The sequence below is a fragment of the Uranotaenia lowii genome, chromosome 1, assembly GCF_029784155.1.
Source record: "Uranotaenia lowii strain MFRU-FL chromosome 1, ASM2978415v1, whole genome shotgun sequence".
NCBI classification, from domain to species: Eukaryota; Metazoa; Arthropoda; class Insecta; order Diptera; family Culicidae; genus Uranotaenia; species Uranotaenia lowii.
This window is the reverse complement of record NC_073691.1, coordinates 38,807,242-38,825,016: the sequence shown is the minus strand read 5'-3', so window position 1 is coordinate 38,825,016 and position 17,775 is coordinate 38,807,242. Positions and strand designations below refer to the sequence as shown.

General features: G+C 36.4%; 1 protein-coding gene across 9 annotated transcripts in view; it reads left to right on the top strand.

The window, feature by feature from the left end:
- LOC129739391 (uncharacterized) overlaps positions 1-13,996 on the top strand; it is a 485,831-nt gene extending 471,835 nt beyond the window's left edge. For all 9 annotated transcript variants that reach the window (XM_055730829.1, XM_055730830.1, XM_055730823.1 and 6 more), the window contains one exon: positions 1,518-13,996. In XM_055730829.1, coding sequence (XP_055586804.1) covers positions 1,518-1,980 — 463 coding nt within the window. In that variant the 3' untranslated portion in view covers positions 1,981-13,996. The remainder of the gene's footprint in view (positions 1-1,517) is intronic.
- Positions 13,997-17,775: the final 3,779 nt, after the last annotated feature.

Sequence of the window (17,775 nt, the reverse complement as noted above, 5' to 3'; positions counted from 1 at the left end):
ACCTCAGTGCAGCAGCGCAGTAAGAAAACATTTCAAATGAACGCCCTAAGCGTAACGTTAAAGCTCCAATTGAATACAAAGATTACATGTTAGAATTTGATTAGAAACGTAACGACTCTCCTAATCGTAAGAGCAAACTTTGTTTGAGAAAGGAAGAAGATGTTATATTCTGATTTGGGAACAATGTTCCATTCTCCTCTACGTGGTTGGCTACGCCGCCAATGTAGCTTTTTCTACCGTCTTGGACTCCTGCATGTGCGCCGTTCAGGTGTTTATTGAAGTGCTGCTTCTATCTTTTGATCACCTCACGATTGTCCGTCAGGATGCCTCCGTCCTTATCCCGGCACATTTCGGTTTGCGGCACGAAGCCTTTGCGGGATGTGTAAAGTTTCTGATAGAACTTTCGTGTTTCCTGGGAACGGTGCCGAACGAACCTAGCACCTCGAGCTTCTCCTTCTCCAGGTGGTGCTATTTCTCCTGAAAAATTCCGACTCGCTGCCTCTTCCACTGTCGGTGATATTCCACATTTCGACGGATTTATCTATGCCTTACTGCCGCCCGCGTGGCATTCTCTTTGTCCATCACCTTCCTACACTCCACGTCGAACCAGTCGTTTCGTCGAATTCGTTCCACATGCCCGATGACGTTCTTCGCAACACTGTTGATGGCTGTCTTGATGGCATCCCAACAGTGCTCGAGAAGGGCTTCGTCAAGCTCGCCCTCTGCCGGCAGCGCTCTCTGCCGGTGCTGGGAAAAACTACTACGCACAACTATTCGTTTAGAGGCAGTAAAAGCTATGAGTCTTAGGCCGTTTCGTTGGTTGGTGCGCGCTGAACCTTTCTAATGTCGGTTTAAATGTCTGGCCGACCTGATCGTTGAAATCCCCGATGACGATCTTGATATCATATCTTGGGCAGAGGTACATAATTAATCTATACTTCAGAAGCACTTATACGGAAGCATGATGATATCGAGAGTGCGTACACTTCTTCATCATAGACAATCCAATCAACGAAAAACTCGATGGAACCTTGTGAAAATTTTCCTTTGGCTGGAATAAATTTCAAATCGTTCATTTGTCATTTGGAGTTGATACATCACGATATGAAGGGAGGAGGGGAGTATAATAAAATAATCCAAATTTTCAATTAATATGAACAAATTGAACAAAAGCTTACATGCAACAAATTTGTATACAATCTACAGTGAACAAAATCGAAAAATCAATTTAATTTAGAGAATTAGAAAAAAAATTCGAACCCAAAAAATGAAAAAAAAATTCCCTCTTCTTCCTACAATTTGACTTTCGCTCTTTGAATTGTTTGAATATTGGAAAAATGTTTCGAATTAATAACCAAAAAAACACTTTTAATAACTTTTGGAAAATCCAAGTTGCGGAGGGGAGACAAAAGAAAAATGTGTCAAAAAACTTTTAATAAATAAAATGTGAAAATCAAGAATTTTATTAAATGACCTGAGTTCTAAACCTTTTTTTACTTCAAATTAATTTCTTCCAGATTCCTTCGCCGCCTGGAACGATCTATCAGGCAGAAAGACACCCTCATAGCAGTATCCGACGAAGAGGGCGGCCCATCTCCGAGAGAATCCCCTAGGGCCACTTCACCGTTGCTACGCAAACAGGACAGCAACCTATCACCAACCTCTAGGGGGACGGCTCCTCGAGCAGCACTGCATCACCAGGGTTCGTCATCCCAGTCTTCCTCGAAGGATTTGGTAATCGTGGTGGAAGCTCATGAGCCTTATGAGCGGAACCATACCGGGGATCATCGAGGAGCTCAACCGAAGACCCCACAGCTACTGATGCCTTCGAGTGCTGCCGGAATGCGTTCGAGGCAGAACTTCAAGATGTCAAGGCAGAAACGGGTCGCGAATAGTCGGGGTGGACCTTTCGGGGAACAGTCTAGCTGGTCCGAAAGTAGGGAACCCAGGATGTTGGGAGCCGATGTAAATAGTGACTAGGAGAGTAGGATACGACGTAGAGACTGGGAGACCGGAGTCGTGTAAATATCGGTAGCTGTTTAACTGATTCGATTTAGTTGTGTATGGTGATGCGTAATTTTTACTGGGTAAGCGTTAACAATAATCCATCTTCCAAAAAATCGAGACTAGAGACCGGAAGAATCGTTCACAGTGTTGAGTCCTTAGTTGTTGTGGTTACATATTGGCTACATAAACATACGTCGTCGTACATATTTTGTTCCACAAAATTGGAACTGCACAAACCACCACTACTGATAGGTACCACACGCTAAAAGTCGCAAAATGTAGTTTTCGGTTTAGATGTGTACTGTTTGTAAATAAACAAAAACTAAAGCGGGATCTGAATGTGTGTAGTATTCTTTATTTGGCGCGTGAATTCACCGAAATCTCAACGTAGTGTAACTCACAATCAAAAACATTATAAAAAAAATAACAAAAAAAAAATGAAACCTTGAACATGAAGATACAAAACAGCACTTACCTACACTAACGAGCAAGCAAATTCTACAGCAATACCTAGGGAAAAAAAACTATTTTCTAAAGTAACAATAACAATTTAGATCGAATACTACTTTCTAAAAGAACTAGAAGAAGAAAACTCAAAAACATAGTGTGAAGTACAACAACAACAACAACAACAACGGCACCCAAACTACCCTGTACACCGTGGAAAGTGGGCGTCGGGCGTGTTTTTGTATTCCTTTTTTCTACAAAACTTGAAACGAAACTCACACTCTAAAATCTATACTCTAGGAAAATGCTCTATACTAGATAAGCAAAGTAATTTTAAACAAATGGGTAAAATGAAAATAAAAAAAATGAAATAAAAAATCATTTCACAGTCCAAATCCGCTAAAATGCCAGCCACGCCTAGGAAGCTGTTTAACATTTACATGTGTTCAGTTTGTTGTCGTAAAATTACGAAAGTCGAAAAGGAAAAGAATGCCGCCCTATAAGCTTACGCTGTTGAAATATGCTTCTTTCGTCCTGTTCTAAGGATCTTTAAATTTTTTGTTTAAACTTTCCTTAACTTGACTTGACATACTTCTAACTGCTTGATGAAATTTGATAAATAAAGTCAAGGATTCAGTCCAAGAAAACCTATTGAAAATGGAACATGTGTAATGAATGCTGCCAATGATGTTGGGCAGCGAAGAGACATTTATTGGAGGCGAATGTGTATTGAGACTGATACTTGAGAGCATGCACCGATACGAAAGTTTGAAACGGAAGTTTGAAAAGCAAAACGGGATTAAAATATGCTCACTGAATAAATTCTGCAATGAACGCCTCTTACAAAGATTTAGTTGTGAATTTAAAATTGTTTTAGACGCCTTTAGTTGATTAAAAAAATCCAACTTACATCTTTATTTGTCATATTTGTAATTTTCTAGTTCAAGTTCCAGAGGAATACGAATATTTATGTAACAAAAGTCTAGCTGCAAAACATTCCGATTTTACATTTCAAAATATTTTATTACCCCTCTTCCGTCCCTGAAATTTATACTTGTTACAGTCACTGGAATGCTAATTTGACACTCCTGGCTAAAACTAATAAATCTTTCTTGTTTTCCAACCGATTTTTACATAATTTATAAGTTTGGAAACCTCATAATGCAACTCAAATATGCTTGTCAGACAACATTCAGCTACAGCACTTCAGTCTTCCGTTATTCGCAGTCTAAGATAAAAAAAAAAAACCGGAGAAACATGCTTCGGAGAAAACACAGTAGATCAGCTATGGAAAGCTTGAAAAAACTACATAGTGTCCAAAAAAGCTTAAGTTAGTAACCTTCGTTGCACATACCTAAGGATATTTTTTTAAAATTTTCTACGATCATGAACACAAAAAAAGTAAAAAAGTGTTGTAAAAACGGTATATTTCGATAAACGAACCGTCAAAATTTTTATGTCACCCCGGTAAAGTTTTGAAAAATAGATTGAGAAGCTGACGAAATTTTGCACCTTTTGTTAAGAATTGCAGCGCTTATGTACCTACCCTACTATAAGAGCAAGTTCACTGGTGTTAGGAAAAAGTGGTAGAAATTTCGACACTTGTAGCACATTTTGAAAATTTTACCATGCAAAAATGTTTTCAAGATCCAAATATGCAAAAACGTGCTAAATATCGTCAACTTTCCAATCAACCTTTCATAATTAATCTGAATCAATTTTGGTGATTCAATAATTGAAAATTGCGATTTTTACACAACTTTTTCATATTTTTGGTGGACATGGTTTTCAAAATAAAAAAAATACACTTTTGAACAAGCTTCTGCTTTCTTGCACTTCAAGTGAAATTTTTTTTTAAGCATTTTTTAGCTGATCTACAGTATTTTTTCCGAAGCATGTTTTTTTCTCAGACTTTGAATAACGGAAATATGAGTGGCATTCAGCACGTATTCGGGCCGGACTAATCCGGGATTTTTTATCTAAAAACCTGAAAAAAATCCGGACATTTGGTTTCAAAATGTTGACCAAAAATCCGGCACATTTTTCAAAACCCAGGAAAAACTCACCAAAAATCAAGAAAAATAACTTGAGAAAACTTTTTTTCATTAAAATTCGGCAACAGATTTCAAATTATCATAAGATCGCCAGTATTTAGCACGTATTCGAGCCGGGCAAATCTGGGCTTTTTTTTTAATCTAAAAACCTGAAAAAATCCGGACTTTTGGTTTAAAAAAATTGGACAACAATTCCGTTCAATATCCAACAAATTTGGTGAAACCCCAGGAAAAACTAAACAAAAATAAAGAACAATTTCTTAAAACGTTTTTTAAAAATAAAATTCAATAGCAGATTTTAAATTGTCGTAAGGTAGCAAGAATTCAGCACGTATTCGAGCCGGACGAATCCGGCCTTATTTTTATATAAAAACCTGAAAAAAAAACCGGCCATTTTGGCCAAAAATCCGGACAATATCCGGCAAATTTGGTCAAAACCCAGGAAAAACTCAAAAAAATTAAAGAAAATAACTTGAAACAATTTTTTAAACACTGAAATTTGGCAGCAGATTTCAAACTGTCACAAAGTTTCCAGAATTCAGCACAAATTCGAGCCAGACGAATCCGGCTTTATTTTTATCTAAAAATCTGAAAAAATCCAGCCATTTGGTTTCAAACATTTTGGCCAAAAATCCGGGCAAAATCTGACAAATTAAGTCAAATAACTTGAAAAAACATTTTTTCGTCTATATTCGGCAGCAGATTTTAAAATTGTTTTATTTTAAATTGTGCTTCCATTGATTTAAAATTGTTTTTCGTTTCTCAAATTTTGTGTTGAATAGCCGGGCAAATCCGGATAAAACCGGACAATCTGTCAACCTTACTCTAACGGGCAATATCCGGCAGGGAAAACTCAACAAAAATCAAGAAAAATAGCTCGAAAAAAAATTATCATAAAAATTCGGCCGCAGATTTCAAATTGTCGCGGTTGCCAGAATTCAGCACGTATTCGAGTTGAACAAATCCGAGCTTTTTTTTTATCTTAAAATCTGAAAAGTCCGGACATTTGGTTTCAAAAATTTTGGCCAAAAATCCGGCAATACCTGGCAAATTTGGTCAAAACGCAGGAAAAACTCGTACAGCAGATTTCAAATTGTCTTGTAAAAAAAGAACTTGAAAAAAACGCACGTATTCGGGCCAGGGAATCCGAACTTTTTTTTAAACAAAAACCTACAAAAATCCGAGCCTTTGGTTTCAAAAACATCGATTAAAAATCCGGGAAATATTCGTCAAAATTGGTCAAAAACCAGGAAAAACTCAACTTACATAAAAAAAAATAATTTCAAAAAATCATCTAGATTCGTGAACTGATTTAAAAATTTTATTCCAGGATTCCAAAAACCTTGCATGATTATTTTCATAAATTTTGTTTAAAAAATTTCGTTTTGGACGCATGAATAATTTTTTTTACGACACAATTTGTTGTTTTTTTTTTGTTCGATTTGGTATATTTAAATGAATAAAACCGGGCAAAATCCGGGCTTTATACAATGAAATCCGAGCAACCGGCAAGAACAGGACTTTTCTAAAATTTTGAATTGAATATCCGGGCTAATCTTTATAAAAGCAGGCAATCTTGAAATCCTAAAAATTTCTGGGACTGATGAGGGATAATAATTTTTCATCTTTTAGCTACGCAAAGATAAATTCAAACTCACTAAAATGGCGTCACAGTCTAGATGTTTTCATACGCCTAGATACGCCCCCTACATTAACCAAATGTATGAAAATATACTTTCCTTTAGTGAAAGTGTCTGAAAAATCGCTGCACAAGCTTACGAACGGAGATTAAGTGTCTTTTTAACCCCTAATTCTCCTATATTTTTCGAACAATCCAGAAAAATACTTGTTTAGACTAAAAATTTGGAAACAACAACAGACCGACCTTCTGTAATTTTTTTTCCGAAGAATCAAATGAAGGCTGTTAAAGCCACCGCACGCATCGGAGAAAGGAAGTAATGGCTGATTTTACTCTCAATTCCCCTACTTTTTTTTCAGTTCATTGAAATTAAAGCATGTTCGTACTTAAAATTTTTTGAATCAGAGACCTATTACGTGTGATTATTTTCGAGGAATCGCTGTTTGAACTACCACACGCATTGGAACATGGAGTTTTGTCTGTTTAACCCACTAATTTTTTTTTACGTTTCATGATTATTTCCATGAAATTTGTTCAAAATTTTCGACTATTTTGTTTGATTTGGTAAATAAAGTGAAAAAACCGGGTGGAATTCGGTTTTTATTCAATGAAATCAGCATAACCGAGCCGGACCGAACTTTTTTCAAATTTGGTATTGATTATCCGGGCAAATTTGGATTAAATCGGGCAGCTTGGGAACCTTACTCTAACGGGTAAAAATCTCTGGAACGAAATATGGCAAAATTCCGGGCTGAATGCAAATCTGGTCAAAACGCAGGAAAAACTCGACAAAAATAAGAAAAAATTACTTCAAAAAATATTTTCTTTAAATTCGGCAGCAGATTTCCAATTGTCGTAAGGTTGCCAGAATTCGCACGTATTCGGGCCGGACTAATCCGCGCTTTTTTTTCATTTAAAAACCTGAAAAAATCCGGACATTTTGTTTCAAAAACATTAACCAAAAATCAGGGCAATATCTGGCAAATTTGGTCAAAGCCCTGGAAAAACTAAAAAAAAAACAAGAAAAATCACTTGATAAAAAAAATTTACTCATCAAAATTCGACGGCGTTGTCTTGTTTAAAACTCTTCTTTAATGGACTTTTTCTTGAATTTCAAGCTCATATCCAAGATTTTTAACTTTAGGCAATCTGGAATTAATTAAATGAATTTTTAGCCCTTCGTTTCAAATAGCACAAAATTTGCACAGAGAATGTATAAATAAAGTGAGAAATTGTTTTTTATTGTTTGATGGACACATTGTTTCCATTTTTTTTATCGATTTTTTAAAAATACTTAAAAATAACCCGAAGCAATCGACCATGTGCTCGTTCGGCTAAAATCCCGAGTCGATGGGTGGGGTTAGAGAAACAAGAGAGATCAATAGAGGGAAAGATCACATGCGGATATACATGGTGTTTCGATAGAAGGTCCAGCAGTTGATCGGCAGAGCTCGATTGCTCGTGTTCGCCGGTTCCATCACGTTCACCGTGGTGGAATTGGCTAACGCGCCGTTGTACCGAAGCGGAGATTTCAGGTTCAAGTCCTGTCGGTGAGCCGTTGTATCTTTTTCGAAATTTTCATGATATTTACGGCTTATGTTCTTTCGTTCTTTGATAGTTCATGTTTCTCTAATTTCTTTCATCACATATGAAAATGTGAAGAAATTCACAGTTTTCGAGATGCAAAAAATTTAAAATTTGGTTTTGACTTGTTTGGACACCTTCAAATTGAATAAGCATTTAATTTCATTTTTCCAGTTCTGATTTCTAAGATTCAAGCAAATGTTTGGAAAAAGGTAATATGCCAAAATTTTAGATAAAAAAAAATTAAAAATTCATTTAATAAATTTATGCAATTTAAAAAAACAGTAAAATGTTACCAATATATTGAAAAAAAAATGGTTTAAAAGCAATAATCTCCTTCTCGATGATTTCAAGTAATTTTGACTTCTGAGAAAAAATGACCTCAGTGCTCATTTTTTTTGTTTCAGTTCAACTATAATTCAGGAATTTTAAAAAAATTCAAAGAACTTTTCAACCAAAATGCTTCTTAGATACTTTAAAAACAAATATATTGCAGTCTTCAACAAATTTGTAGTTATAATAAATACTTTTAAATTTAAATCATGAAAACTCCCATTTGTGATGTTACAAATAAGTGCATTTTTTTAAATGAAATTTTCTTAAATTTTAGATTTTTTTCTTAAGCCTTGTCTCTGAAACTAGAAAACCTTGGCAAAATCGTTATCCTTTATTGAATAATATTTAGTTAAAAGGTTTAAAATAAGCTTTTAGTATTTGTGTGGTTTATCAATTTATCAGCTTTCTATATTTTAACATTCTCTTATTGAATTTTGGCAAATTCATATTCAAAGTAGATAGGTTGATAGGTGAAAAGATCAAAAAAATAGAAGAAATAGAATAATTGATGGAAAATGTAAGCTTTTGAGCATCTTTAAACGATTGTGTTTTTTTTTTAAAAAATTTGACTGCATCTTCTTAATATTGTGGTGCTCAAAGTGGTCCCTACTGTCCCGAGGACGGCGTTGACATCTTTCAAGAAGAAAGTGAGCCCAATTTCGAATTTCTGAGGGCGTTGAAAAGGCTCAAGGGCGGTGAGGTTTTAGCGTTTCACATCCAAAATTGAAAAAATTACAAAAAAATGTAATTTGAGTTTTTAAAGATTTTCCACAGACTAGAGGTTTTCTGAGTGTTACTTACCATCTGCATTAATTTTTTTACCAATTCAATTGTTGCCATACAATTTAAAACATAGATATGAAACTTAATCTCGACTTGATTTTCAACGACTTCAAAACGAAATTATATTGAGAAGCGTAACACTTATTATCCAAAAATATTGAATACAACTCATACTCACTCTTTAGGAATTAAGTGATAATACGCAAATAAAGTAAATTACCAGTGCTAGCATTTAAACTTAAATTAAAATGTCTACAAGACAATGGAAAAATTCAATACTAGTCCGGTCCGGACTGGATTTGTGCAAAACTGACTGGTTTATGCCTGGAGTTTTTCTAACTATTTGCGAAATTTATGAAAAAAATCATATTGAGCAATGATTAGCTTTGATTTCCGTGTCCAAAAACGGTTTTTTTTAGAGTTATATTAGCAAAATGAGTAAGAAATTGTATTCGAAAGCAGCGAACAAAACTTGATGTGTTCCTAAAAGTTTCAAGTGATTTTAATTTAATCGATTTCTCTCAAAATTTTGTAAAAATAATGGTTAAATTTTGCCCAGGTGTGTCCGGATATTATCCGGTTTTTGGATTGAATTTTTTTAAATCGATTGCCCGGTTTATGGAAGGTTTAAAAAAAATCCCGGAATTGCCTGGCCCGGACACGTGCTGGAAAAATTCTGGAATACTTAGGAAAAACATCAACAACTTGACAAAAATGTTCAACATTTGCAACCCAAAAAGTACTGAAATAAAAAATTTAGTCTATGTGATTATGCAACTTTTAGAATAAAATAATTTTTTTTCTCAACGAACATAACTTCTGTGAATTTTCCATGGGAAAGTTCAAGGATACATCGACTAGAAAAAGTTCTAATTTTTTATACAAGCTTGAGCATTTTTATGTATTTTTAACGATTTTTTTCCACTTGGGAGGGGTAATCACGTCGATCATAAAAATTCATTTTAGACTAGAAAATTTGAAACAAAAACACACCTATCTTGCGTGATTTTTCCGAGAAATGAAATGAAAGCTGTTTAAGCCACCGCACGCATCGGGAAATGGAGTCATGTCTGATTTTACTCAAACAGCCTTCCTTCGATTCCTCGGAACAAATCACATAAGATTATTGTTCAACATTTTCTAGTTCAGTTCAAATCAGAGTTTTTCTGGATTGTTTATGAAATGTAGCGGATTTAGGGGTTAAAAAGGGCACCATATATCTATTTGTGCGGCGTCAGAAACTATTTCCAATCAATTCTCAAGATATTTTTACTAACGAAAATATATTTTCAAATTTTGGGATTCTCTTCGCGGTTTATTCACTTTTTTCCCAAATGTGCGATTGCTGAAAAATAATATAACATGAAATTGAGGAAATTTCTTTTTAAATATCGTGAAATCTGAATAAGTATCCCATTTTTTTAAAAAAAATAAAGGCAGAATGAGACTTCTTCTTGATGGATTGAGAAATCCGCTAGTTTAAAATTATTCTATCCTCGATGGACGCTTGATGAAAATGATCTCGCATTGAATTAATCTTTCTCCTGCAAATGAATAATAAAAACTGATTGAGACTTCTGCTTGTGGAAAGTTAAGCAAGCCTACTGAGACTTTTGATAGTTCTAAATAACGTTATTCCTGATAGAGACTATTTCAACATTAAAAAGGGTGAAAGAGGATAAAGACTTCTGCTTTTTGGCAATTAAAAAATAATGAGTGTTTCTGATATGATAAAGATGATACAGTAGATACAAACCACTGTAAAAACAACAGATTTGAAAATTTTTCATGTTGAAAATCATGAAAGTGAATTTAGACTTCTGTTCGTTGAAAATAGTGCTACACTGGATAGATCTTTTCAAAGTTAAAAGTTACTAACCAGATTTTAGACCTGTGCTTACGAACATCAAAACTACAAAAGATTGAACCATCTGTAAGTTAAAAGTTATGTGACACCAGTGTGAGACTTCAGATTGTGGATAAAAATGTGACACCAGATTGAAGCTTTACTTCAAGTTCAAAAATTTGAAATCTGATAAAGATGTTTGATGTTTGGAATTAATGATACAGTTGAAGAAAAGTGAGACTTCAGCTTATTCGAAATGTTGTAATATCAGATAGAGCAAGGTTGCCAGATTGCCCGCTTCTATCCGGGTTTGCATGGATATTTAATACCAACATTGAGAAATGTTCGGCCTGGCTCGGTTGCCCGGTTTTATTAAAAATATCCGGACTTTTCACGGATTTATTCATTTTATTTGGCATATCAAATAAAAAAAATCGAATTGTGTTGAAATTTTTTCATTTATGCATCCAGAACGGAATTTCTTGGGCAAGCTTTATGAAAATCAACATGAAAAGTTTCCAGAAGTCTAAAAATACGATTGAGAATCTGTCGATGAGTTTTGATGAAAAAATTAATTTTCTTGATTTTTGTTGCCTGGAAAATGCCTGGATATTGCACGGTTTTTGGCTAGACAATTTCAAAATCAAATACCTGGATTTTGTCATGTTTTTAAATAAAATTGTCCGGATTTGTTTGGCCCGGATACGTACTGAAAAAGATTCGGCAACCTTAAGATAGAGTGTCGTTTCCATGATTTAAAGTTTTTTATCCTGAAGGAAACTGGATGCATAATTCTGTAATCGTAGTTTAAGACTTCTGACTTTTTTATCCTGAAGGAAACTGGATGCATAATTCTGTAATCGTAGTTTAAGACTTCTGACGTGGCTTGACTAACATTAACTTAAAGTTTGTAAATTATTAATTTTTTTAGGGTTACAGAGAATTTGAATATCCTTAACTATTAAATGATATGTTTTTGGTTAAAAAATCCATTTTTTAAACAAAGTAATATTTGACAAAAAAAATAACTGCTTTTAACAGTTTGAATCGTTTAATTTTATAAACAAAAATACAAAACATGTTACATTGTTACAATAACGAATGAGAATAATCTCTAACATGTCAGTTCCAGTAAATTTAAATTCCATGCTTTTGCTAAGTTTCTAACCCTAATTTGATGAGTGACATTCGAAAACTTCATCACAAAGTCTCAATAAAACGAATTCTAGATGTCAAGTTCTGCACATTTGAAATCCAATTTCAAAGTATACATTTCCCATTTTCGTGGGTTTGAAAATAAACTGAAATAAGATGAAAAGTTCATTATTTTCCTTACTTTTGAGTAACAGACACTATAATATTATTTCAAGAGTTGTCTAGAATAATCTAGGCTCATTTTATTTTATTTTATTTTTGGAACCCATTTTTATGTTTAAAATCCGTTTGGAATATTTCATTGGAAAGCTCGGTTGAAAATGATTGGACGTTTAAAAATATAAATTTTTCCTAAGCAGTTAGACAAAAATGAAGGGCTTTAAAAGTTTTCTAGATTCTGTTTTTTTTTTTTTATAAATAAATCTATATTTTTTTTATTTGCTGTTCAAGAGTGAGTCTCCCAGTGCTAGGGGGATAAAAGTGCAAAAGATATCCATTTTAAGTATATAATGCCATACTTTTTATCTCATTTCAAAATATATTTAGTGGTTTTTCTCAAATTTTCAAAATTAAATTTGCATACTGCTAAGTTTGAAACAAGATTTTTTTTTATTTATGGAAAATGGACAAACACACCTACTTGAAAGTGCGTTATCCCAAAATTTGTTTCCAAGCACTTATACCCCTTTGGCTTCAAAAGTCTCAAGTGCTGTTAACCTAACTTTAATTTTTTTTCTGTTCTTCACCATTAAGATTCGCTGGAACAATCCATTTTCAAGCAATTGATTTTCTATTGAAATCAATCATACGGGTCTAGCTATCGAATATAGATTATGTATAACAATTACGTCTGTCCGAAAGTTGAAAGCAAATTGCCTGTCTTTTCTACTCTTGAATATTGCATTTTTTCTGAAACCAAAACCAAAAGTTCATGTTAATGATCTCAACTCAGATCACAAATATACTGTTAAAAACAAGAATACAAAAAATATGGTTACCATTAATAGTTATCGTTACAAACGTTTCTGCCTCCTGTTAATAAACCCGCCAGCAAACCAGCCAGCCAGTAAGTGCTTGTCTTTCACAAAACTGCAATGAATTTTAACGAAGAACTTAAATGCGCCACCGCTTAAAAGACTTTCGCTTTCTCAATTTCCCTACCGATTTTTAAACCATAGTTAAACTTAACTAAAGAACGATCATTGTAATGCAAAAACTAAAAATCACCCAACGAAATCATTTCCCTTAAAAGCGATTAAACTTCTGCGAAATGTTTTAAAATTATAAAACGAAAGAAACAAAATACAAATTTATACTTTGCCAAACATTGGACCAAAAATACTGGGTGAAATGACAGCTGACGAGAGCAAAGGTCAGATGCAAAAAAATAAACCATTTTACGGAGGAAAACATACACGACTTCTGTGATAAACGTGAGGAAAAAATGACAAAATAAATGTAAAGAAAAACTATTCAAACTAATATGTACTTTTGTTTGAAGAAAATGAACATAAGCTATTGAATTCAAACTAACGATATAACGGTTAAATAAGAAAAAAAAACAAAACTTTTGAGTGCAGCTTTTTATTGAGGAAAACCAAAAAAAAAACAGAAACTAAATTTGAGCGACACGGATAAAGATTTCTCAATGGCGTACGTATAAAAGAGATTATGATACCCTTATCAATTGTAATAAGATGAAACAAGTTTTAAAGTTCAATATATTCCACCGTTTGTGTGTGTTGATTGTTTATTTCGATGAAACAATAATAACTAGAGGAAGGGTTACCAAATAAAAATAACAAAAAAAAAACTCACTCACACATACCCACACCTACATCACAAAACGGGGCAAATTCACACAGAAGTATATTGTTGTTATTGACTGTTTGATTCTTTCCAATTTGAGCATTTTTAAAGTGAAATAAGATGAAAAAATAAATAAAACCGAAACTTTCAAATATTCATATTACAAAAAAAACTCACCACTAGTCGTAATAAAACGGATCGAAAATAGGGGTAAAATATGCAGATCTGATTATAAGGTGAAGAGGAAAGAAGAGAGCAAAGGTGAACAACTCTATATACCAATATGTGCACTTTTCATTCCATTACAAGTAGATGTTAGTATTTTCACCAAAAGAACACGAAGTAAAACAAAAATGTCACAAAAAAAACAGAGAAAAAAAAGCAAAAAGTTAAAACCAAACAGTTGCTAAACATTGCAACTCACACAAGTCATTCTTAAGGATCAAGAATAAAAATCATTTTCGTTTCGGTGGATGGGTAAAAAAAAACACGAATGAGAAGATTCACGATTACTGAACTAACAAAAAATAGGAGTGGGTTAAAAATAATCAAAAACGATGAAAACAAAAACTTCTTCTAGGATATGGCTGCATTCTCGATAGCGAAATAAAACTGAGAAAACATTACTCGTTTCATGAAGTTATTAATGTTATATCCGAAAATCCGAAATCATTAGTGTTATCTCTTTTGAATGGAATCAAATGAATGTTGATAAAAGAATCACTTTTTTTTTTAAATCATCTGAACCACTTTTTTCCAAGTTTAAAAAACACTCGTAGTGACTTTTCTAATTTCATCTCGAAGTACTGCCTCCTGTTATCCCCCCAGGCGAGAAATGTAACCCAGGATAAGCTGAGATCGATTTTTAGAGCGACCGCTGCTCACGGTCAACTTGTTCCTGCTAATGGACTCTGGATTCCGGTGTTATAAATCCGATACCTTCGAACCTGATCTCTGAATCATCGATTTGCCTAGTCTCTCCACAATATGTCAACGATATCACACGTTATTCTTAGGATTCTATACGGGGACGCAACGTGTTAGTATTGGGTATTTTCGAAACCTCCGAACCCCCCGACTCAGTCGCGCTAACTCAAGTCAGCGTCATCAGTCGTCTCGGCTCTGATTTCGAGTGTAGCAACGAGGTCTCCAGCTTTTTTTCATAAGTTAATCACCCAGGTGGTTAATCTTTTTTACGGATTGCATTCCAAGGCACGGCGAGCCACCGCGTCCCCCCAGTTTGCTACTCTGGATCCATGGGTACAATGGGAAGACTCGTGATGTGCTCCGTGTATACCTCCTACTCCCTAAACTCCTTCTGGGGATGCAGACCTGGTCCCACCTCGAACTGTTCAACACACTATCCTTCAATAGTGGGAGGTATATACGCACTAGCGCGCTTTAAGGCAATACTCATAGAAGAAACCACCGTCAGTTAAACCTCTCATCATTATGACTCGAAGTCTGAACTCTCCTCTAACGACTTGAGAACCGATATCTCCTTGCAATACTCTAGATTCTCACAGAAACCATCCCGCTGCACGATTCGAGGCCTGATCTTTCCTCTTACGACTTGAGATCTGATCCCTTCTCGCATTGACTCGAGGTTGACGTACACGTACCTATCCTCTGCACGACTCAAGGCCCGATCTCTTCTCTAGCGACTTGAGATCTGACCTCTCCTCATACTGACTTGAGGTAACCACTTATAACCTTCCTCTTTTTGATTAAAGACCTGATATCTCCTCTTGCGACTCTTGAAGACTCGAGCCTTGGCCTCTCCTCTAACGACTCAAAGCCCGACCTCTTATCTCCTGTCCTTAAATGCCTGTCATAGCACACGAGCGGGACTTAACGCAACTCGATAGATTCCCAACGCATTGCTCACCCGGCGTCGAAAGCCACTCTACCCGTGGGTATTCCACGATCGTGAAATAACCCTTTCCTAACAATTTCCGCTACGAAAAAGGTAAAGTCTTATTCCCACAGGTACGATCGTTGAGAACCGTACTATTCAGATACTCCTCGAAGGTTGAGCATCCTACGCAGGAACGCAGCGTACCTATGGCATCCACTACGCAGAAGATGTTGCCTTATCTTTGTAGCTTCAAACCGTGGGGTAAGACGAACTCTACTCAACATCTCTCGTCGATAGGATTAGTCTACTTCAACAGTTGTCTGGTCTTCTTGTATTCCTTTGGCTGGCAATTTGTAGAATTTTTGGCCCGCGGCTTTTCTGCCATTGTGTACCAGATCGAGAGCAGCTTGTCCTGGATCCGCACCTGTCACGACACACATTCGAGACTTTGAACGCTACGACTCTGATGTTTTCCGATAGTGAGGACAACCTACACCGACTCGAGAGGCTCACCTGGCATCGAAAACCCTTCTACCCGTGGGTATCCCCCGATAGTGGTTTACTCCCTTCCTACGAGGTCCGCCACGAAGAAGATATTGTCTCATCCTCGCAGTTTCCCCCGCAGGCACCAACACTACTTAGATATTTCTCGGTGGTGGGGTATCCTACACCCGTTCGCGGTGCACCAATGACCTCCACTACGCGGAAGAAGATGTATTATCTTCTTAGCTTGGATCAAGGGACCGGGCACATAGTACTCAGATGCTCCCCGGCGCTGGAGTCATTCTACGCCGTTGACTCCAGCTCCCCTGCAGGGCAGTCATGACCCGGGTGAACCCTTCGCTGACCGCATGCCAAGTGTTGGAATCCGTACACATCCTCTGGACCACGTTGTCTACTGTCGTATCGTGTCCTCAGATGGCAAGTATGTTGCTACGAACCGCCGCAAACCTCGGACAGGCAAACACCACTTGTTCAGGTGTCTCCTCTTTGTCACCACAATCTGGGCAATGCCACATGTCCAAACCGGTTGTGGTACTTCATGAAGCATCCTTGACCAGTCAGGAATCGCATCCACTTTACCATTTTACCGATGCGTCCACCTTCCTCCCGCTGAGTTGTCCCACAGCTGCTGCCAGTTGGACTTCGAGTCCTCATTGGCGAGATTTCGTACGATGGGCATGCCTTTACTGTCGTAGCAATAGACATCCTCCTCTAGCAAAACCGAGATGGGTACTACGCAGGCGGCTTCGGGCAATGTGGTCTGGTATTCACTGATAACCCACAGGTTCATCAGCAGCTGAACGTTGCTACGTATCTGCAGGTTACAATGTTTTCCCAGGGCCTGCCTCCAGGTCGCTGCTCCGTACCGCAAGATTGACGTAGTCACGCTTGACAGTATCTTGTTACTTCGGATTGCCGAGGAGATATTTAGACATAATCCGTGTGAGTACGGCCATGGCCATTGCCGCTCTCTTACACACGTAGTCGACGTGAGGTTTTCTAGCCTGCATCCATAGGCAAGTATAGTACGTGTTTAAGAAAACTCCTACTGATTCCTGCCAGCATCATCAGTCGTTCTAGCCTTGAGCTCGAGTGCGGCGACGGGTTCTCCAGCCTGCTTATCCAGGCAAGTATACTTCTACAGTTGACCTCCCTGATCGTGATTAACTCTTGCGACCCAAGTAGTTTTCTGGAAAACACAGTGACATCAGCATCTCTACCAAAACGTCGGTGATATCATCTTCTGTGTGAGCGATTATTTGCTGGCTACATCGTGCTCCTGCTACGACATCATCGTTTTTACCGTAACTTGGCATTCGACTCTGACTACTCTGTGTTTCGTTGTGACCGTAGTCCCCGCAATAGCACGTTTACTTCTGGTGGTAGAGTTTTGGTTTCCGTAAAATGCTGTTTTCCAGCTTTTTCCATCGAAAATTAATCATTGAACAACCTGAAATCTGTGTGAGTCCACGTCGATCTCGGTTTCCGGAAGCTTTGTTCTCTCACCTACTCTGCCGACTATTGCCTTATTGGTGACTTGAACCTACCAGGATTAAAAAGGTGTCCTTCATAAGGTGGCTTTTTGTATGTCAATCCACTTTAATGGTTTCTTCGAACATAATTCTCGAATCTCTCAGCACAGCAACTCTCCGCAAGATCAATGACGGAGAATGAAAATGGCCGAATAATTGTTTTGTCAATGACGGGTCTTTGGGATGAACCGTGATCAAACCGGCTTCTGCACCATTGGTAA